The 20,913-nt window shown below is 58.9% G+C and overlaps 1 protein-coding gene across 2 annotated transcripts; it reads left to right on the top strand.

Annotated features, from left to right (window-relative positions):
- Nucleotides 1–4,184: 4,184 nt before the first annotated feature.
- GGT1 (gamma-glutamyltransferase 1) lies at nt 4,185–18,626 on the top strand. Of its 2 annotated transcripts, XM_034989243.1 has the most exons (14): nt 4,185–5,181; nt 7,040–7,222; nt 7,712–7,888; nt 8,498–8,628; nt 8,751–8,837; nt 11,783–11,975; nt 12,310–12,467; nt 13,470–13,619; nt 14,136–14,272; nt 17,067–17,254; nt 17,464–17,591; nt 17,688–17,800; nt 17,873–17,986; nt 18,316–18,626. In XM_034989243.1, the coding sequence occupies exons 3-14, from the start codon at nt 7,725–7,727 to the stop codon at nt 18,460–18,462; spliced, it is 1,710 nt and encodes a 569-aa protein (XP_034845134.1). In that variant the 5' UTR covers nt 4,185–5,181; nt 7,040–7,222; nt 7,712–7,724; the 3' UTR covers nt 18,463–18,626. The 2 variants fall into 2 exon arrangements, with proteins under 2 accessions (XP_034845134.1, XP_034845133.1); XM_034989242.1 differs by lacking the exons at nt 4,185–5,181; nt 7,040–7,222; nt 7,712–7,888 and having other exon boundaries at nt 7,914–8,628.
- Nucleotides 18,627–20,913: the final 2,287 nt, after the last annotated feature.

Below are 20,913 nucleotides of genomic sequence, written 5' to 3'. Positions count from 1 at the left end.
AGAAACTCAGCAAGGAACAAGGACACAGAGAACCCATCTCAGCAGTCCCCAGCCCTCAACACTCCCTTCTTCCCACAGCCCTTACCCTCTGGTCACCCACCAGGGTCTTAATGAGTGAGCTGGGGTTAATGGGTTACCCAGCCAGGTGACACATTCACCAGCCTCCTGGGGCTCTCAAAGTCCAGACCCACTGGCCTGGCCTTCAGGGTCTGAGCTCAGCCACTTCCCTTATTGGTGTTGACACCTCAGGGCTCAGGAAGGGCCCAAGGAGGTCAAAGGTTCCCTTGTGCCCTCACTACTCCCAGAGAGGCCTCCAGTGCCAGCCTCCAGGTTCAAGTGGTTTCCTCCACCTGGCATGTCCTACCCAATCCAATCCCAGCTCTGCCCAGATTCTTTTTTTTTTTTTTAAAGATTTTATTTATTTATTTGAGAGAGAGAGAGAGAATAGGGCGGGGGGGGGGGGGATCAGAAGGAGAAGCAGACTGCCCACCGAGCTGGGAGCCCCACGTGGGACTCGATCCCGGAACTCCAGGATGATGACCCGAGCCGAAGGCAGTCGCTTAATCGACAGAGCCACCCAGGCGCCCCTCTTCCTGGATTCTTAAGGCCCCCATCACAGCGTCTGCCTCTCCTCCAGGGCCCTGGGCGCCTCCTCCTCCCTGGCTGACCATACTAAGCCCATCTTCAATCCTGCTGGGGGCTCCCTGAGAAAAGACTCTGGACAGGCCAGGCTTAGATGCGGGAATGACTGAATGGATGAGTTTAGGTGAGGGCCGTGCTAGTGGTGGTCATGCTGGCCACAAGTGGGTCTCAGAGACACAGGTAGTCTTGGGCCTGCCAGCCCTGGGGGGGCACCCACCCTATCTCATTCAATGGGCCGGAGCAGCCAGGGCCACGAGCACACAACCCCATCTCCTGCCCTTACCGCCATGTGTCCTTCATCAGCCTTCCTGCTCATGACCCCAGAAATGTAGGGGATGAGGAAAGGCTCCCCCGGGTCATGCGACTTCCTTCAGTCCAGGTCACCAGGGTCCTTGGAGTGACAGCCCCTAGACTCAACCTGTAGCCTCAAGGGTCAGGGAGAGGGCATGTCTGGAGGAGCATCCCCTATTCCAGAGTCGTGGAGAGAATCCTAGACTCCTCAGCCTGCTAGGGCCTCAGATGCTTACACTCCCAACCCCAGTGGTGTGGGTATCTGGTTGCACCCCTGTCTGGACATCGTAAGTTGGGGGAAGCCCACCTCCTCCCAGGGGATGCTTGGCCTGAACTGCCTCTGCCTGAAACCCAGCCTCATTCAGCCCCACTGAGGCCTCCAAAGCTCAGGTCTCTCATTCAGGATTAGGGACCCTACTGGACTCAAAGAGGCTAGCAGCTGTCCCAGGTCACACAGCCCCAGGGACAGGACAAGGAGGCAGCCCAGTTCCCACCTGGAAAGGTTCCTGTGCCTTTAAAGCCTCCCTCCACCCAAGCCGGCAGGGAGAGGGAGGGGAGGAGCTGGGTAACAGCTGGGCACTGGGGACTCCCCTCTGTGCTGGAGAGTAGCAGGAGGACCAGCCCTGGAGCCAGGTGAGCCAGGAGGGGCATCTGACTGTGCCTCAGTACTATGTGACCCCAAAGGACAGCTCATCCTGTCTGAGCTACTAGACATTGTAGGTTGGGGTCGCCCAGGCTTAGGGCCTCCCGGAAGTGTGGGTTCCATTTCCAGCTCTGCCACGTGCTGGCCCCTTCCTCTCCAGCCTCAGTTTATGCACCTGAGTAATGGGAGTGAGCTGACCTTCAGGGTGAAGGGGACGGGGCTTGTGTGAAAGGCTCCTGAAGAGGGGTTGCACAGGTCTTTGTCTGACCGGCTCTAGGCTGGGGGTCCTGTTTTTTTTGTCTGGTAAGGGGGTTTGAGAGTGCCTGTCCAAGCTTCCTGGCTCACTGTGCCACAGGTGTGGGGTGGGTGGAGGAGGGCCGCGTGCAGCTGCTGGACTTCTCTAAGGAAGCCTTTGAAGAAGCCACGACACCCCGAAAGTGGACTTTTGGAATTAAGAGGGAGGAGAGCAGCACGGAGAAACTGAGGCCCAGGAGGATTTGGTAGCCTGGAGCGAGGGAGCTGTGACGGGGGCTGAGGTACTGTGTCCTCTGGCCATGCTTTGCCCCTCCCCGGGCTCCGGGTTGCGGCTGTGATGGGGCGCAGGGCAGACTTAGTTGTGCAAGGGGTCATTGCACAACTCTGGGGGGCGCCCACCACCTTGTGGTCATCGCAGGCATGTAGAGCTATTTCGACAGGCTTAGTGGTTGTCAAGCACTGGGGGAGGGAGATTTTTCTAATTCCCCACCTTGTGCCACCAGGGTGGGCAACGAGGGAGATAGATCCCAACCCCCCTGGGTAACGGTAAGCTTTCCCTTGGGGTTAGGGTTAGTGTGGGCAGGGCTCAGGAAGACGCCAAGAGCTATGTTCTCATGCCTGGTCGGGGGTGGGGGTGACTCCTCCCTGCGGGTCTGGAGGTGTTAGGGCCAGCCGTGTGGGTTCTGGGCTCACCTTCAGGTCCCCATGTCTCCCCCAACCCGCGGCCAGCTGACGCGTGAGTTGCTTCAACCTAAGCCTTGGTTTCCTATCTGTGAATGAGTCTGGGGTTGTGCCCCAGTTTCACCCCTGGGGCTCTGAGGTTGTGGTGACATAGTCCTCAAGCTGGGTTGGAGGTTTAACAGAGAAACTTCAGGCTTCCTCATGCTTCCCTCTCTGAGATTCCCACCCCTCCCCAAGCTACTCCACTCAGCCTAGATTCAGCGTGTGTATGTGTGTGTGTGTGTGTGTGTGTTGGGAGGGGGTGGTGCTGATGATTAAAGTCAGTAGCTCTGGTGGGTGAGGCTTTTATATTCCTGGGGACGGGGAGCTTACTATCTTATGTGCCTAGGACAGGAACCATGGGGCCTGGAGGAGACTTTTCAGGCCAGCCCCTGCAGTCTTTTCTGGGGTGACATGGTTTCCCCAGACCAACACCCCTCAGGTCCCCTCTCAGTGTGTAGGGGTTGGGGGGCCTGACCAGAATAGAATGTGACACACTCAACATGTGAGGAAGGTTCTTTGTTCTGTAAATCATGCCTTTGGGTTTTTGTTTTGTTTTGTTTTTAAGATTTTATTTATTCATTTGAGAGAGAGAGAGAGAGAGAGAGAAAACACAAGGCTGGAGGGGCAGAGGGACAAGCAGACTTCCTGCTGAGCAGAGGAGCTCCATGCAGGCTCCATCCCAGGACCTGGAGATCATAACCTGAGCTGAAGTCAGACACTTAACCGAGTGAGCCACCTGGGCGCCCCCATCATGCCTTTGTTGACACAGCTTTTAATGAGACCCCTTTCCTCCTCACTCCCCTCCCTGGAACCTTCAGCTGCTGCTGGGCTTTGTGCCCCTGGGCAGCTTCCCCCTCCCCAGCTTGCCCCAGGCCAGGGATTTCCTGTTGGGACCACCTGGGGGTTTGGGCCACCCTCTGCCCACTCACACATTCTTCGTACCCTCCACTGCTGGAGATAGGTCTATGTCTTACGCCTTCCCAGGCAGGGAGACAATTGCTGAGCAGGCTCAGGCTAGGGGCAGCCCCATGTCTCTCCACTATAGACCCCTCCCAGCCGACTGCCCTGCAGTGCAAATCCCCTGACATCCTGGCTGGTGTCTAGCCCTCAGGGAAGAGCCATGGGCCTTGGTCCCTGGATCCTGGCCTGTCCATCTTCTCAGTCATCCTGGTCTGCAGGTGATGTCCCGGGAAAAAGCTTAGTCATAGCACCACCATCCTGGGGCCATGGAGGATTTACGTAGAAATGCATTTTTTAGTGGATTTCCTCCCAAGCTTGCTCAAGAGCAGTGGGTGAGAGGACAAGACTTGTTTTGATTGTGTGACCCAGGATGGGCAGCAATACCTGGTCCGCTTCTGTCTCTCTACCTGCTTATCAGCTGGCACAGCCTTGTAGGGTGGTCATAGATTAGATATTCCAGATGGTGACTGTGGGGGCTCCCAGGCAGCCTAGACACAGATGGTTGGGAGCCAGGGAAGGAGCCGTGACTCAGGGAGGGGCTCAACCTTATTCTTGGCAGATGGAAGCCAAAGGGGAATGGGAAGCAGGGTCCAAGGTCTCCTGGACTGGGCATGCACTTGTTCCTGGCTCAAGCTCTCCTTGTTGGGCTGGTAGGGACATGCAGCAACTTGGGGGCCGGTATGGGGTGGCCTGCTATGTATTGCTGGGCTCTGTGACTTGGACCAGCTCTGGCCCTGTCTGGGCCCTGCCTTTCCAGGCTGCTCAGGTGGTTTCTTGGGCCTGAGGTGCTAACATTCCTGCATAGGCAGTGGAACTGGTCTGGACTCGAGGCCCCAGGCTATGTTTCAGGAAGTCACCCTTGGCATCTGCCTGAGTGGTGTGGTAAAGGCTCTCAGGTCCTGGTTCTGGACATCATGTTTGGCCCTGGGGTTCAGATGCTCTGAACAGGGACAGGGTGAGCCAGGAGGGTACCCAGCCTAGGGCTTGCTGGTGGGGTGCTTGCCAGTGGACTCTGCCCTTTGAGGGGAACCGAGGCCAAGAGAGGGGGACCCTCTGCCTCTGTCACTGCACCTCTCCTTCCCTGCTGGGGCCATACTCCTCACCTCCTGCCATTGCCAGGGCAACCCCAAGAGTCACTGCTCTTATAGCATTTCCCATCTCCTGCCCAGGGCCCTCCCAGGACTGCGTGAACTTTAGTCACTTAGTGACAGGCCGAGTCACTGCGCCTCCCTGCTGCCTTGACGTCAGACTCTGGGGCTGTCCTCCCTGCCAGGCTGGATCTTTTAGAGGACAGCCTGTTCTCCACCCCACTCCGATACCTTCAACTGCTCCATGAGGTGGCTGGGTGTCACCCGGCCAACCGCTTGCCCGCTCTGGGACTCGGTGAGCAGGAGAGTTCCTCTGCCCTCTCCTGCCCCTTTCCTGCCTCTGTTCCTCCTCGGAGGTGCCCTCCCTCGGATCCCAATCCCAGTTCAGAGGCCCCCTGAGGAGCTCTGCAGGGGCTGCAGGCGTGGCTCTGGGCCACTCCTGGGAGTGTGGGGGGGGTGGAGGGCCAGCCGGAGCTGTGGCCCAGACTTTCCCAGGCAGACAGATCTGGCTGTGTCCCAGCCCAGAACTTCTTCCGAGGACAGGAGCTTTCTTGGGCCCCTGCCAACCCCAGGCCTCAGGTAAGCCCCCCTGGGTCATGAGGAGTGGGGTGGGGGTTTGAGGCCAAGCGCTGTGCCCGACCTATTCTCTGGCCTCAGTTTCCCCTCCTGACACCGATTTGGATGAGAGCCAGGCCTCTGGGCTTGGACATTATTTTAATAAGTCTTTGAGAAAAACGTGGGGTGTGGGAGGGGGGTGGGAAACGGAAGCCCAGTCCCCCGCAGGGTGTCTTCCGCAGGGCAGGGGACGTCTGCCTGCAGGGCCTGGGCTAGGCCTCCCTGCTGCCCTGCCCAGGGAGGAGAGGATGGGGGTCGGTGCTGTCCACCCCTCTCCATACTCCCTGGCAATCTGAGCCTTGCTGGGTGCCCCCTGGCCCTCTGGAAGCCCACCTGAGCCCTGGGGTGGATGGATGGATGGATAGAGAGATGGATGGACAGGGGAGACTGGAGTACAGACCACAAGAGGTCATGGCTGGACACTACAAGGGCCTAGGGGGAGGGGAGAGAGGAGGGCCCTGAACGGGGTCTTGGCTCACAGCCCCAAGCCCAGGAAAAATGAGGCAATGCCCCCAAGGTGCCTGGTGGATGGGACTGGAGGGCCTTCTTGGCGGGTGTGGCTGTGCCCATGCTGAGAAGGGGGTCATGGCCTCTGTCCTACCCCACCCACTCCCACCACGTGTGGTGGGAAAGTTCTGTGTTCCTGGCCCAGGTCCTAAGGTCCCTTGGACCTCCCAGCGCGGTTATCTCCACGAGGAATCCTTAACCCTGACCCAGCCTCCAGGGTTCTCAGGCCTGCCGGAGGGCAGAGGGCATAGACTGTCCCCTGGAGCAGTGGCAGGGGGAAGGGCCTGGTTGGCACTTTGGAGAGAGCCTTCTGCTGCTTTTCGGAGGACTGAGGAGCCGGTGATGCTGACGGGAGGGAGGGCGGGGAGGAGGCTTTTCAGGAGTCCCGCCAGAAAGGCTGGTGCCTGGATTCAGTCAGGGTGGGGAGGAGAACCTGGCTTGAATCCTCCTGGGGATGGAGGGTAGTGTCTGCCATGCAGCTGCCCACTGAGCCTGGGAGGGGAAAGCCCTTTCTTGCTGGCTGGCTTCTGGAAGTCCCCGACATGGGGTGGGACTCCATTCCTAGACCATTTCTGGGACACCGTGTCTGGCCCTGGAGCTCAGGCCCTCTGAATAGAGACAGGGTGAATCAGAGGGAGTCGCAGCCTGGGGCTTATCGGCAGACACCCCCCCTTTGGAGGTAACTGAGATTACCTCTGTCACCACACCTCTCCTTCCTTGCGGGGGTCACACCCCTCGCCTACTGCCAACACCGCAAGGACCCAAAAGCTCGCCGCTGTCTCTCCCTGCACAGCCCGGCAAGGAGTCAGCAGGGCAACAGTGAGCAGGAAGCTGATCAGCTTCCTCCTGCCCTAGCTATAGGCCTCCAGGGCATCACCCTGGTAGCCGATGACCATTACAGCCAAGTCCCCTAGCACTCCAGCCTTTCCAATTTACTTAACCTCCGCAACATCCCCCTGCAGGATGCCTCTGTCATTCACGCTGGGCAGGTGGTCAGTGACGTGCCCAAGACCCCACATCAGATGAGGGGCAAGACTCAGATGGGATGAGCTGGCTCCAGGGCCTGCATGCCCCATCCCCTTGGCCCGGCACACGTGGGCTTCACCACTTTGTCACATGACGCTCACACCACTGAACCCGGGCCTCGCTCTGGGCAAACCCTCTCTCGGCAGTGCCTGGAGACCTCCCTCAAACGTGGGAGCGGCTGACAGCCTCCTCTTCGGCTCCAGAGTTCATCTGGAGGCAGAGGAACCTCACAGAGCTCCCGGGGGAGGGCTGACTCGGCCTGTTTCAGGTACACTGTCTCAATTTTCAGGAGAACAAGGGGGCTGTGTGGTCGCGGTGTCTCTCTGGAGCAGACTCTGTGGTCGTGGGTGCCTGCAGTGTGTGAGGGAGACCCCAGTTATCTCATCAGCTGCTTCAGCCAACCTCCCCCCCCACCCCAGCTTTGGTGGCTACCCCTGCAGGCAAGGCGTGGGGCTCCCATCTGCTGAGAAAGGTAGGTCCCTGCCCTGTGGCAGCTCATCTGACGATTGGAGGAGACATGGCTGTCTGCTCTCTGAACCCCACAGTCTGTGGCAGGCCACTCTGGGGGGCCCATGGATGGTGCATGGCTCTGGGCTGAGGTGGGGGTCACAGAAGGAATCGGACCAGGCTTGTCCCTCGTGGATTTCCCTGCTTGGCAGTGACTCCCACTGTAGGAGATAGACAAGGCCCGGCCGAAGCAGGGGCACGTGGAATCTGGGGGGCTCCCTGGAGAGGTTTCTGTTGGAGATGGGGTCTTTACTGGAATGGGGCCTTGAGGATAAGCAGGGAGATTTGGAAGGGCAGAGAATGGCGTGAGCAAAAGTCCAGGGGCTGGAAGGAGGCACAGGGACATGTTTCTGAGGCTTGATTTTGGGCTGTGCCCTGTGAAGGTGAGGGTCAGGATGTGCCCAAAGGCAGTCCCCTGACCCTGTTAACCTCCACCCCCTTCCCCCACCACCAGGGCCCGCAGAGCCATGAAGAGGCGGCATGTGTTCCTGGCCCTGCTGGCCGTGGTCCTAGTGTTCTTCCTCATCATTGGCCTATGCCTTTGGCTGCCCTCAGCTTCCAAGCCACACAACCATGTCTACGCCAGGGCGGCCGTGGCTGCAGATGCCAAGCATTGCTCGGAGATCGGGAGGTGAGTGGGCAGGGCGTGGGAACACAGGAGGACCACTGCAAGTGGATCTGGGCAAGACCCTCATCCCTCTGAGACTCAGTTTCCCCACCTGTCCATGAGCTACCCAGACAAGGAGTGTCTGATGCATGTGGAGCTGCCTGTCCTTGGAACTTCTCCGCAGCCTCTGGTCAGGGCAGAAGGGGACACTAACTCCAAGAGCAGGGTGCAGGTTTCCCAGTGCTCTGCTGGGCCCCTTTTCTCAGACCTAAGGATCTCTGTCTCTTTGGATAAACTGCTGTTTTATGCTATTTTGGACCCCTGTCTCACATTATCTACAAAGATCAGATCCCCCTTAGAGACTTAAACAGAAAAAAAAAGTTACTGATAAAAGTAACAATTTTCCAATTTTCTTTCTATTATAAAAGTCATGTACATCTGTCTGCTTGAAAAGGAAGAACATACAAGCCCACTGGCTTTAAACTTATATGTAAAACCCCAGAAGTATGGGCTCTTCTTCCATCCTCCTTTGGGCAGTGTGGCCCGGCAGGGTGGAGGTGAGTGGCAGGGTGCCCGTGTTGGGGGGGTTGGGGAGCCTTTAGGTGCTCACTCCCTGCCACATGCCACGGGTAGGGACGTGCTGAGGGAAGGCGGCTCGGCGGTGGATGCTGCCATCTCAGCCCTTCTGTGTGTGGGGCTCATGAACGTCCACAGCATGGGCATTGGGGGCGGCCTGTTCCTCACCATCTACAACAGCACCACACGTGAGTGCCCCCGGGGAGCTGGACTTGGGCTGGGGGCAGGCAGAGCTGGGCGGCCCCTGGGCTCACACCTGGGGTGAGGGGGTTGGTGCTGGTCCGGACTGCCCACCTGCTTCTGCTTCCAGGAAAAGTTGAGATCATCAATGCCCGCGAGGTGGCCCCGGGGCTGGCCTCTAATGACATGTTTAACACCTCGGAGCAGTCACAGGAAGGTGAGGTGTAAGCTCAGGGTGTGGGTGCAGAGCTGGGCTGAGCTGCTGGGAAGGCATGGGCATCTGGGGCTGGGGACAGCTCTGGCTGAGCTGATGCCTACCCTTCTCAGCCTTTCCTGGCCCCACAACAACCTTCCATAATGAACAGTCAAGACCATCATCACAGAGGGAAAAGAGACAGAGCTTCCGTTATTTCTGCTCAGGCCCCTCCAGAGCCACCCCGTGTTAGTACATGGAGAGAATAATTATTTCAACAGCTCGCACATACCGGGGGTCACTGGGGCCAGCACTCTGCTCAGTCCTTTTCACCAATGAGCCCCTTGAATCCTCCCTGTATGCCTGGGAGTCCGGGGAAGCGCTGTGTTGATTCTCATTTTACAGGTCCAGAGAGGTCATGCAAACCAACTGAGGTCACACAGCTGGATGGTGCTGAGGCCAAAATTGAACCCAGGCTGTCGAAACCCTGAGTTTTTCAAAGGCATCTAAGTCATTCATTTATTCGTTCATTTGTGGGGCTAGCTCTTGAGAGGCAGCAGAGTCTTTTTTTAACAAGGTCTTATGCGGAGAAGAGGCCCCCAATCTCCCCATGCAGCTGAGGGGAAGCCAGTGGCCACCAGGGCGTGCTGTTCCCAAGGACCCGAATGGATTGCAGGGTAGGAGTTTGGAGGCAGGAAGTTCCGGCTGTTGACCTTAACAGATCTGATCTCTAACGACAGCCTCTGGGCGGGGCCCTGTGAGTAGCCCAGCCCTCTTAGCATCCTCTCCAACCTACAGAATCTCCGAATTCTTACATCAATTGGGAAACTCCAAATGGATAGAATTGAAATCATTCAGTGTGATTGCTGGAGTCTTAGACTTAGCACCTTAGGGACGCTTGGGATTCATTTATTTAAGCAGGACTTATTGGGCACCTCTTAAAATGCCAGGGGCTGTCGCGCAAGCCAGGGGACAAAGCAAGGGCAACAGGTGTGGCCCAGTCAAGCCAGGATAGCAGAGGCGGGAAGAGCCGGAAGGCATGCGATTCACCAAGTACAGCCTGCTCAGGGAGGGTGTGTCTAAGCAAAGACCCGGAGGCTGGAGTGGAGTGAGGGGTGTGCAGGTGTCTGGGGGCAGAGCAAATGGCCCACGTGGGAACCAGTGAGGCTGCAGTGGGTGACCCCAGGGTCAGAATGGTTCAGGTGGTGTCAGACCTCATGGATCATTGCGAAGACCCTGCCTCTTGTCTGAGAGAAGTAGCAGTGTCCCCTGGGGTGTTTGTGGGGGTGGATCTAGGCCTAGGTAGGACAGAACCCCTTGGGCTGCCGCAGAAGGGTCAGGGAGCAAGCTGCCTGCCCGTCAGGTGACCTGTCAGGAGGTCACCACGATAATCAGGGAGAGAAGAGGGTTTGGGGAGGCGGTTGGTACTCAACATACTTAGAAGGTGGAGCCTGTGCATCTGCTGATGGGTTAGGTGGGACACATACGCCAAGTGTCCTGGATGACTGGTCTTTGATCTGTATCTGGAAGGATGGGGTGCCCCTAAGAGAGAACGGCAAGGCTTCAGGGGACTGGGTTTGGGTGACAGGCAGGAGTCGAGTGTGTTAAGTTTGAGATGCCTTTTTGGCACGGGCAGGTGCATCCTCAGATCTGACCCTTAGAGGAGCAGGCCGGGCCAGAGAGTACATTTGGAGTTGTCGGCACATAAATGGAACTTGAAGCTCTGATCTGGGGGAGTAGACAGAGGAGGCTCTAGGAGAGCCTGGCAGGTGGGATGCAGAGGCGACCCGGGAGGAGTGAAGGGTTGGGTAAAGTGAAGTTAGGAGGGGACCCTGGTCTGCCAGTATGGGGGTCACTGGTGACCTTGGCGAGCAGGGTGGTGTGAGACCTGATTGGCCCAAGTTCAGGGCAGCATTTATTTAAGGTGGGGGGAATTATGGGCTGGGTGTCAGACCTTCTGAGATGTGCAGACATGCAGATCCTAACAACCTGGCTCTCGTGCCCAACTTCATGTTGTTATGAACCTAGAAGCTGCCTAGTCTGGGAGTAGCTGAAATGGCCCTGGTCATCCAGGGTGAAAGCAAGAGGGTGTCTAGGAGCAAGGGCCGTGGCTGTACCTTTCTGCATCAGTGTCCAGCTTAGGGCATGGTGGGCGGTGGGGGTAGATGGGAATCAGGGTCCATGGGTGTTTCCAATGGAACTGTGGGTTCCTCTAAAGTCAACTGGAAGAGACAAGCTCTTTGTGGTCAGATGGGGAAACTGAGGCCCAGAGAGGGTACAGGGCAAGGGTTTGGGTTCAGGTCCTGGTTGTTGTTGTTGTTTTTAAGATTTTATTTATATGACAGAGCGAGAGCGAGCACACAAGCAGGGGGAGCAGGAGAGGGAGATGCAGGATCCCTGTTGAGCAGGGAGCCCGATGTGGGGCTCGATCCCAACCCTAGCTGAAGGCAGCCTCTTAACCAACTGACCCACCCAGGGGCCCCTTAGGTCCTGGTTCTGGGACAGTAGAAGGGAGGAAGGGGGAGGTCTTGCCTTGGCACTGGCTCAGTGTCGAGGGTGGCCCGGGCTTGCACTGGGGACTTTGGTGGGTTCTGGTGGACCCCTTGAGCCTGTGGGCGAGGAGGCTCAGACTGAGAGGTGGCAGGGGTCTGGCTTCCCCACCGTCTTGGTGCGCAGCTGTGGGCCTGACACAGGATTTCAAACCTGGTGGCCCCTGCAGAGGCAGACATCTAGTCCTGGGACTGCAGAACCCAGCACAGGAGGCGCCTCTCCCCGCTGTGGCCTCCCTCACGTGTCCCAAGCCAGTCTACACCCTTGCCTGCCAAGTCCAGATATGACAACTCCCATTTCTTTCTGAAACCTCACTAATCCCATGTGGGGACTGTGCCTAGGTTGTGGCCTGAGAGAGCATCCCTCCCGATGTCCCCGGCCTGGAGCCACTAATTGTGTGTGTCCCTGTCCCTGTGCAGGGGGCCTGTCGGTGGCGGTTCCCGGTGAGATCCGCGGCTATGAGCTGGCCCACCAGCGGCACGGGCGGCTGCCCTGGGCTCGCCTCTTCCAGCCCAGCATCCAGCTGGCCCGCCAGGGCTTCGCTGTGGGGAAGGGCTTGGCAGCAGCCCTGGAGAAAAGCCAGGCCGTCATCGAGCGGCAGCCTGCGCTGTGGTATGTCTGTGGGGGTTGGCCTGCCCTGGGCCACAGGCTGGGCAGACGTGGCCCAAGGTCCCTGCAGGCTGTGAATGACTGGCAGAGTGCTTTCAGGAACGTGTGCTGAAAGAACCCTTCCCAGTGTGTGTGGGATCACATTCTGAGCCTGGTGCCCGGGGTCCCAGGCTTGTGTGTCCTGAGTGGCAGGGGCTCTAGGAGGCATGGGCTGGACACCAGAGGATGAGGGCCACCCGCCTGTGGACAGGTGCTCACTGTCCTTTGATCTCCTGTGTGGTTGGGTGGGGCCGAATCTGCCCCGCCTGCCGGCCTCACAGGAGCCTCTCTGCCCCAGCGAGGTGTTCTGCCGGGATGGGAAGGTGCTGCGGGAGGGGGACAGAGTGATCATGCCGCGGTTGGCCGACACGTACGAGACGCTGGCCTTGGAGGGAGCCCAGGCCTTCTACAACGGAAGCCTCACAGCCCAGATTATCAAGGACATCCGGGCTGCTGGTGAGTGGGCAACCTCAGGGGCCCCAGAGAAGGAACCCTGAGCCAGAGCTGAGAGGCCTTAGGTCCTCTGGTCCTGCCTGGCCCGGGCACTGGGCCCTCAGGCAGCATCTGGCGGGGGAGGGGGAGGCAAAGGATACATCTGCAGTCAGTGACAGTCCACATGGATCTACAGATCTTGGTTAGGTCAAAACTGAGAGATCAGTGCAGTTCAGGAGAGAAAGTTCTCGGTGGATAAATGCAGGCCTAGGCAGGAGCTCGGCTGAGGGAGCATTGAAATGCAGATCTGGGAGGACTTCCCAGAGGAGGTGGTACTTGAGCTACAGATGAGGCTGGAGAGAGGAAGAGCATTTCTGGCAGATGAAATAGGCTAAGGCCCAGAGAGAGTGAGCTATAATTATCCCTGAGGGTCACAGCAGATGAGGGTGGGCTTGGTGGGCTTGGTGAGAGAGGCCTTGGAGGGGCTGCAAGCCGGGACAGGTTCTGATGAATTTCAGCCAGGCAACCTTCTGCAGCCTCTCTGTCCCCAGCTGTGGATTTCTTCAAACTGTTATTTTGGTCCAAGACACGGAAGAGGGTGATTAGCATGTTGACCTTTAGCACTGACGCAGGAAATTAGCCTATAAATACCTGGTCTGTCTGGAGCCTGTTCCCTGGAGAATTAAGAGCCTCCTTTCACCCACCCGTTCGTCTCTGGAGGAGAGGGACTGGGCGGGGGGAGATGGGAGCAGATACTTCCCACTTGGAGAAGACTCTCTGGCCGCCAGGAGGAGAGAAGGCAGACCTGGAGGCCAGTGGGGCAGACAAGTGGAGGGCAGCTGGCCTGAGCCTGGCAGTGGGGAGGTGGCATCTTCAGGGAGCACAGAGGGATTGGGGGGTGGGGCCATGGGGAGGTGGAGGGGCGGGGACCCGCAAGGTGGGCAGGGCTTTCAGTTGGATGGTCTTGTCCTCCCCTCAGATGTGGGGCCCCATCCCCATGTCCACCCACTGAGCTGCTCTTTGCAGGGGGCATTATGACCGCCAAGGACCTGAACAACTACCGTGCTGAGCTGATAGAGAACCCACTGAACGTCAGCCTTGGGGACGCCCATCTCTACGTGCCCAGCGCCCCACTCAGTGGGCCGGTGCTTGCTCTTATCCTCAACATCCTCAAGGGTGAGCTGTCCCACCATGACCCTGCAAGAGGCAGAGCAAAGTGACCAGGGCTGTGGGGGGCGATGGTCAGGGGCTGGAGGAGGGGGAGGAGTGGTCGGGAGGTAAAAAGGTTTGGAGCGGTGTCCTGGGGTAGGAACAGCTCCTGCAAGGGCTTAGGGGTGACAGGGTCTGTCTGGCTTGCCCAGTTACTCAATGCTGGAAGTTCACAGCTCGGGGGGCCTAGTCCAGAGGATGCGTCTGGCAAATCTAAGTGATCTTCTGGGACTGGGTAAGACTGGGTAGCCCTTCCGGCTGGACGTTTGAGGCCCAGACCCAGAGGTCTCTTGCCTCATTCCATCCTTACATTCCTCCAAAGTGTCCACTGGTAGTTATTAAATGTTCCCCTTCTCAAGCTGGGCCAAGCGAAGCGATTAGGGAGGTGTGAGCCTACCCCGGGGGCACCCAGTTGTCTTGGCCGAGCTGGGGTGTCCCAAGGGCCCCAGGACTGCCAACGTGTCCCCATCTCTGCTCAACCAGGGTACAACTTCTCCCGGGCGAGTGTGGAGACACCGGAGCAGAAGGGTCTGACCTACCACCGCATTGTGGAGGCCTTCCGGTTCGCCTATGCCAAGAGGACCCTGCTTGGGGACCCCAAGTTTGTCAATGTGATGGCGGTAAGAGGCAGGCGCTGGCCCGTGATGGGTGGGGGGGCCTGCCGTGGAGGTGCCAGGATGGCTCCCTGGGGCCACCCCAGCCTCACACATGCTTAGTTAATCCATTCCTACCACCAACTTTGGTGGTGGGCCCTCCGTGTGCTGGGGTGGACTGGTGACCCCGAGTTCGGCCCTCTGCCACAGGGAGCTCACAGTGTGACAGACTCGACAGTGAGTGATTAGTGCCCCCTACCCCTGGCCACACTCCCACCTTGGGGGCTGTACCCTTGGCCTGGGAGGTTTGGGAGTGTTCAGTGCTGAGGTGAGGAATCCATGGCGGGGCCTTGCAACCCTCAAGGGTAATGAGGAGGATGGGGGAGGGAGGGGGTGGTGGACTGGGTGGCAGAGGCCTCGGCCACCGGCTTGCTGGTCACACCTGGGACCTAACGCTTCCCTGATCCCCACCCAGGCCCTGCACAGCCTGACCCACTCACGGCCAGATGCCCCAGCTCCAGGCTGGGCCTTCACTGAGACTCCTGTCATGGCCCCCCTTACCTACTTGGATCCCCCATCCCGGGGCAGACCCGCAGACCCCCTCACACGGACCTGTGCCTCTCAGCTGCCCCTCTGCTCTCCTGGATCTCTTTTCTTTCCCGAGGACCATTTCATAGTACTCCCCACTGCAGCCGTGACTTGGGGTCCCGTACCCCTGGAGCCACTCCCCCTCCGCCCTCCCTCCTGGCTGAGGCTGGCCCCTCTGCTCAAGCACTTGCCGACTCAGCATGCCCCTCTCACAGCACTGCCCTGCAGTGGCGGATCATTCCCGAGAGAGAGGCATATCCTTGTCCCTTCAGAGCCCCCAGCTGCTGCCCCCATTCCTCTGCTTCCACTCAGAGCACACTGGGCCGCTCCATCCCTTTCTCACGCCCTCTCCCATCAGGTTCTGCCCTCCTCACTCCACATTCCCCCTGCCAGGACCCCTTACTCCACCCCCGGAGTCCAGCCTCAGTTTCCCCATTCGGCCCCCCTCAGCAGCATCTCATGCAGTTCAGTTTGCCACCTCCTTTCCTCAGCTTTTCATTTTGCAAAGTTGTGGACATTTTGCCACATTCCCTCCCTCTCTCCCTGCCTCCATCCACCCCTTTATCGATATGCATGTGTTTTTTCGCGTATCAGATGGTCAGTCCCCGATATCATACTTTGGGTCATAGCTCCTAAGACAGGACTCCTACATACTGCCATCAAGAGGACCTGGCCTGTTAGACACCTGTGTTCCCGAGGGTCCCAGGCTTGTTTAGGTCCCGAGCCCATCAGACTCAACCCTTGTTGTTCTGTCCCTCCAGTCTCTGAACCTACAATAGACCTCTTGGCTGTTTTGCTGATTTTTATTATTTTTTTATTTTTATTTTTTTAAGATTTTATTTATTTATTTGACAGAGAGAGACACAGCGAGAGAGGGAACACAGGGGGAGTGGGAGAAGGAGAGGGAGAAGCAGGCTTCCCGCGGAGCAGGGAGCCCGATGCGGGGCTCGATCCCAGGACCCTGGGATCATGACCTGAGCCGAAGGCAGACGCTTAACGACTGAGCCACCCAGGTGCCCTGTTTTGCTGATTTTTAAAGCCCAGGGCAGTCATGTTGCAGAACCATCCCACATCCTGGATTTGACTTTCTGTTTTCTTGGGAGTGATTCAGGCTGAACATTTTCCCTGTGGGGGTGTTGCTGGAAAATTCTGGAGGCATTTCCTTTGCTCAGTCCCCAGGGGCTTTCCTTGCTGGCTCCTATGTCATCTCCTCTCCTCTTTGTCTGTCCTCACCGCCGTGGGGACCCTGTTCAGGCTCACGGCTTTAAGCAGCCACCAGAAGCTAGTGGCTCCATGTTTATCCCTCAGCCGGGTCTTGCCTGTCAACTCCACACACATAGATCCATCACCCACCTGAAACAGGGCACCTGTTCAGATTTAAGCTCCCGACTGTCCCCTTCACTGACCCTTCTGCAGTGTTTACCTCCCCAGTTCAATGGCCGCTCTGGACGGAAGACTTCGGGGCCATTGTTTCTCTCCCATCTGGGTCAGCCACCATCTGTCACTTGGTTGATGCCATAGCCTCCCAGTTGGGTTCTACGCTACACCCCCCCACAGCTGCCAGAGAGGTCCTGTGAACTACCGGTGCGCCCCTTCCTCTGTCCCAGGCCCAGGTGGCTCAAAGCAAAAGCCAGACTCCTTATAGGGCCTATGAAGACTTACGGGATAACCCCCTGCTAACATCTTCCACCACTTCTCTCTTTGACCCTATTCACCCTCTGCCCGTCACTCACAGGCCTGCCTCAGGGCCTTTGCATTTACCACCAGACCTCATTCAGGCCTCTTTTCAGCTGTCACCTCCTCTGAGAAGCCCTCCCTGACCACCTCGCCCCCACCTCATCCCTCTCCATCCCCTTTACCTGGCTTGTTCTTTCCAGCATGTCCCTGCCTGCCTTTGTCTTCTCTGCCAGGAGGGCAGGGACCTGTGTGTCTGTTCCCTGTTGATCCAAGCATGCAACACAAGCTCCATGGATGAATGAATGATTGAATGCGGCAAGAGTGGGGGCTTGTGGGTGGACAGACAAATACTAAGAGTTGCTGGACTGCAACTCCAACAGCCGTTGCAGAGGCAAAGGCTGGAAAGGGGATCAGACGGGCCACGTGAGGTTGGGGGTGCAGGAGTGTTGTGGTCAGGGCCATGTCGGGGGGCTTCCCAAGAGCTGCTCGCACAAGCCTGTGCCCCCTCCCCCTCCTCCCCCCCCACCTCCTCAGGCCAGCTCTGGGGTCTCGGCAGGTGGTCCGCAACATGAGCTCCGAGTTCTTTGCCGCTCAGCTCCGGGCCCGGATCTCTGACAACACCACTCACCCGACCTCCTACTATGAGCCTGAGTTCTACACGCCTGATGATGGTGGCACTGCTCACCTGTCCGTGGTTGCAGAGGACGGCAGCGCTGTGTCGGCCACCAGCACCATCAACCTCTAGTAGGGGCTGCCAGGTGGCCCTGGGTGGGCCAGGGGCTGCTTGCATCTCCCAGATGGGAGCTCCATCAGCCCCTTTCATGGGGGGGAGACCGAGGCACTGGACCTTGGTAGAGCACCTGCCCCCAGCCTCACTGGGGTCAAGCTGGAGAGCTTTGGTGGGTGGGGTGGGGCTGGGTCTGGCATAGCTGTCTGATCCAGCTGGTCTACAGCTTTGGTTCCAAGGTACGATCACGGGTCAGCGGGATCCTATTCAATGATGAGATGGATGACTTCAGCTCCCCCAACATCACCAACCAGTTTGGGGTGCCCCCCTCACCAGCCAACTTCATCGAACCAGGTGTGGGGCGGGGGGCTCAGGCGGGGAGAGGGCTGGTGTCCTGGGCAGGCAGCTGACCGGCATCTCTGTCCCTGCCCACCCATCTGGTGACCACAGGGAAGCAGCCGCTCTCATCCATGTGTCCGGCGATCATCGTGGGCCAGGATGGCCAGGTCCGCATGGTGGTGGGTGCCTCTGGGGGCACACATATCACCACGGCCACCGCGCTGGTATGTGCCACCTACCTGTCCCCCCCAGCCCCTGCCCCTGGGCCACACTGACCCCTTCCCCTCCACCCCCAGGCCATCATCCATAACCTGTGGTTTGGCTATGATGTGAAACGGGCAGTAGAGGAACCCCGGCTGCACAACCAGCTTCTGCCCAACACCACGACGCTGGAGAGAGGCATTGACCAGGTGGGGCAGAGCCAAGGAAACTGAGTCACAAGGGGAGGGTCACAGGGTGTCCTAGGATGGAGGCCTGGATCTCCTGAGTCATCATAGACCACTTCCTCTGCCTGGGGCAGATGACCTTCACATCCACTGCCTGGGCCATCTTGAACCCCTGTGAGATGGGGGTCAGACCACCTGCTCCAGGGAGACCCAATAGGCCCAGTTGCCCCCAGCTTGTTGTTCCTGGCCACTGGGCTGGAAATGGCACCTCCTGTGCGGTTCAGCGTGGGTCTGTGTGGTTCCGATGGCATCGTGGGCCCTGCTGAGGCCTCTCTCTCCCCTCCCACCCCCAGGCGGTGACTGCAGCTCTGAAGACCCGGCACCACGACACTGAGGTCACGTCCACCTTCATCGCTGTGGTGCAGGCCATTGTCCACACGGCCGGTGGCTGGGCAGCTGCCTCAGACTCCAGGAAAGGCGGGGAGCCTGCTGGCTACTGAGTGCTCAGGGCAGGCAAGGCTTACTGGCAACCTAGGGATGAGATGCCTGCTGGGGCCAGAGTGGGACCTTGAGGGATTTGCTTCCCCTGTGAGTGACAAAGCAGTGCAATAAATGGGGCTCGCAGCGTGAGGCTCTGGGCAGGCTTGCCAGCCCGGCTCCCATATCCCTGGGCCTCAGTATCCTATGTGTGAAATGGAGTTGTCTGGTGGGGAAGGGAGGAGTTCTCGAGAGCCCGGCGGGTGGGTGAGTGGGGACAGGGGCAACTCATACCAAGTGCTGTCCTTCCTCACCCTGAGCCCCAGGACCAGGGGGCCCAGTCGTCCCTTTTCTGGCCTGGGTAGTGGCACTTGCTAGGATCGACCACCAGGGGGCGGTGCGGCTCTGGAGTTTTGGGGCAGTACGCCGCCGGCAGATGCTTGTACCCCAGCTACCCCGTCAGCCTGGCGGGTGTCCCCTGCTCACACCGTGGAGGACACATGGAGGTGAACCTGAGATCTGAAGAGTGGGATTGGGCAAGAGGCTGGAGCAAAACATCTTGGTCAGAGCCAGGCCTGGGGGGGTTTTCCAAGCACAAACCCAGAATGAAAACCAAGCTGTGATCAGCTCCAGAAAGAGGCCCAGTTCTCAGCAAACAGTGAACTGGGAGAGGTCCCCAGATCCCAAGGGTCAGGGCTTGGACCTGTGGGAGGCTGCATAATGCAGCCCAGAAAAAGGGGCCTGGAGGGGAGCAGTGAGACACAGCGCCCTCCCTCCTCCCCCATGCACCAGCCCCTCCCACCCTCCCTCAGGGTCTGCTAACTTGATGAAATGTCTGACTGAGGAGATGTGAGAGACCGGCGGGGGTGTGCAGGGGAGGATGGGTCACGGCCTGATGGCCAGGTATCCCCCTGACCAGGGAGCATAAGTGTAGACCCCTGAGGGCACGGGCACAGGGGCCACCCCAAGTCTGGGCTCTCCTTCAGGAGGCAGGAAAACTTGGTGTTTCTAAAGTGCCCACAAGGAAACGGGGTTTTGTGTCTGCAGAGTCTGGGCCCTGAGCCCGGGAGGGCGGTACCTCTGGGGTCTTCTGGGGACAGGATGGAGGCTGGGCTGGTGGGGTGTGCAAGTCTCCTCAGCCTTCATTTTGGCCCCAGAGGAAAGGCCATGGCCCCGTTTGCAGGAGAGAAGACTGAGAGGCCTGAGGGCTAGTCTTGCTCTGGGTGGAGGTTAAGCTCCTTGTGTTCCTGCACATGGGCTGGGTGCACCCAGTTCCCCAGGCCCCATGGGGCTCAGCTGAGGGCTCCGTCAGGTGCTGGGGGACTTGGTTTCCTCTCTTTCCTTCCCATTGACCCCTGCACACCTCACCTCCTGCACAAGGATATTCAGGGCCTTTCCCAGCTCAGCCTGTCCAGCCATACCTCTAGCCAGGCCTAGCATGATGCTTTCCTTTCCTGGGACTTTGCTCCTCTGGTCCCTGCACCCTGACCTCAGCCTGACCAGGATGGCTGGGGAGATGGGGGAATGTCCCACCCTCAGCGCCTCAGACCCGCTGTCTCTGCTGCCCCTGCATTCCCAGCAGGGGGGCTGGCCCTGGCCCAGCAATGCACTTTGTTTCCGGGCTGAGCAATGTCACTGGCATAGGGGACAGTGGGGGAAGAAGAAGGCGCCCACAGCCCTCCCCACCCCACAGAGCAGCTGTAGGAAGAGGCCCACTGGAGAGCCTGCCCAGGCTGACTGGGGGCTTGGGATGGGGCCTGGCGGGCTGTGTGGTTGTGTGGGCAGTTCCTCTGCTGTACCAGGAGCTGTCGAGAGGCCTGGGTGGTGGGGGGGCAATGCTCAGCTGGGAAGGAAGCCAGAGAAGGGGGGCTGTGTGGGTGGGAGTCCTGCCTGTGGACCCTGCACCCTGTGCTCCTGCTAAGCCTGGTCAAGAGGGGCCTCAAGGGTCCCGCTCCCCCAGCTGCCTCCCTGTTGGGTACCCTGAGGCCTGGACAGGAGAGGATCCAGGCTACTGTCCCCAGGAGAGGAAGCACAGCCAGCACAGAAGGACACAGGGAAGCAGACACGCAGCTAGGGAAGCGCCGAGATGCTTCCCTGGGAGGGGAGGGCAGCCTCATTCTCAGGAGGTCCATGGTGGGCCATTTAGACAGCGGGCCCCAGGGGTGGATGGTCTGGTGGGCAGTGGGTGCCAAGGGCCAGATGCAGGCCCTGTTTGCTTTCCTCACACAGATGTCTTGTAGTCCTGGGCGTTTGATGCAGATTGGGAAGCTGAGCCCCGTCCTGGTCACCCCTGTTTCCTGGCTAGGCTGCGGTTGAGCTGGGACTCGAACCCGGGTCCTGAGTGACATTGCCTTGGGTCCCTCCTCCCTCTGTCTCTGGCCCCCTTCAGCCCCAGCGCTGGGCCCCAGACATCCTCAGTGTCCTCTGGCTCTGGGGATGCTGAGGCAAGCTGTTGCTGGCGGGAACCGCACCAA

Source organism: Mirounga leonina, unplaced genomic scaffold (genome assembly GCF_011800145.1).
Source record: "Mirounga leonina isolate KUSES-001 unplaced genomic scaffold, KU_Mleo_1.0 Mir_481, whole genome shotgun sequence".
In the NCBI taxonomy this organism is placed as follows: domain Eukaryota; kingdom Metazoa; phylum Chordata; class Mammalia; order Carnivora; family Phocidae; genus Mirounga; species Mirounga leonina.
This window is presented reverse-complemented; position numbering and strand designations above follow the sequence as displayed.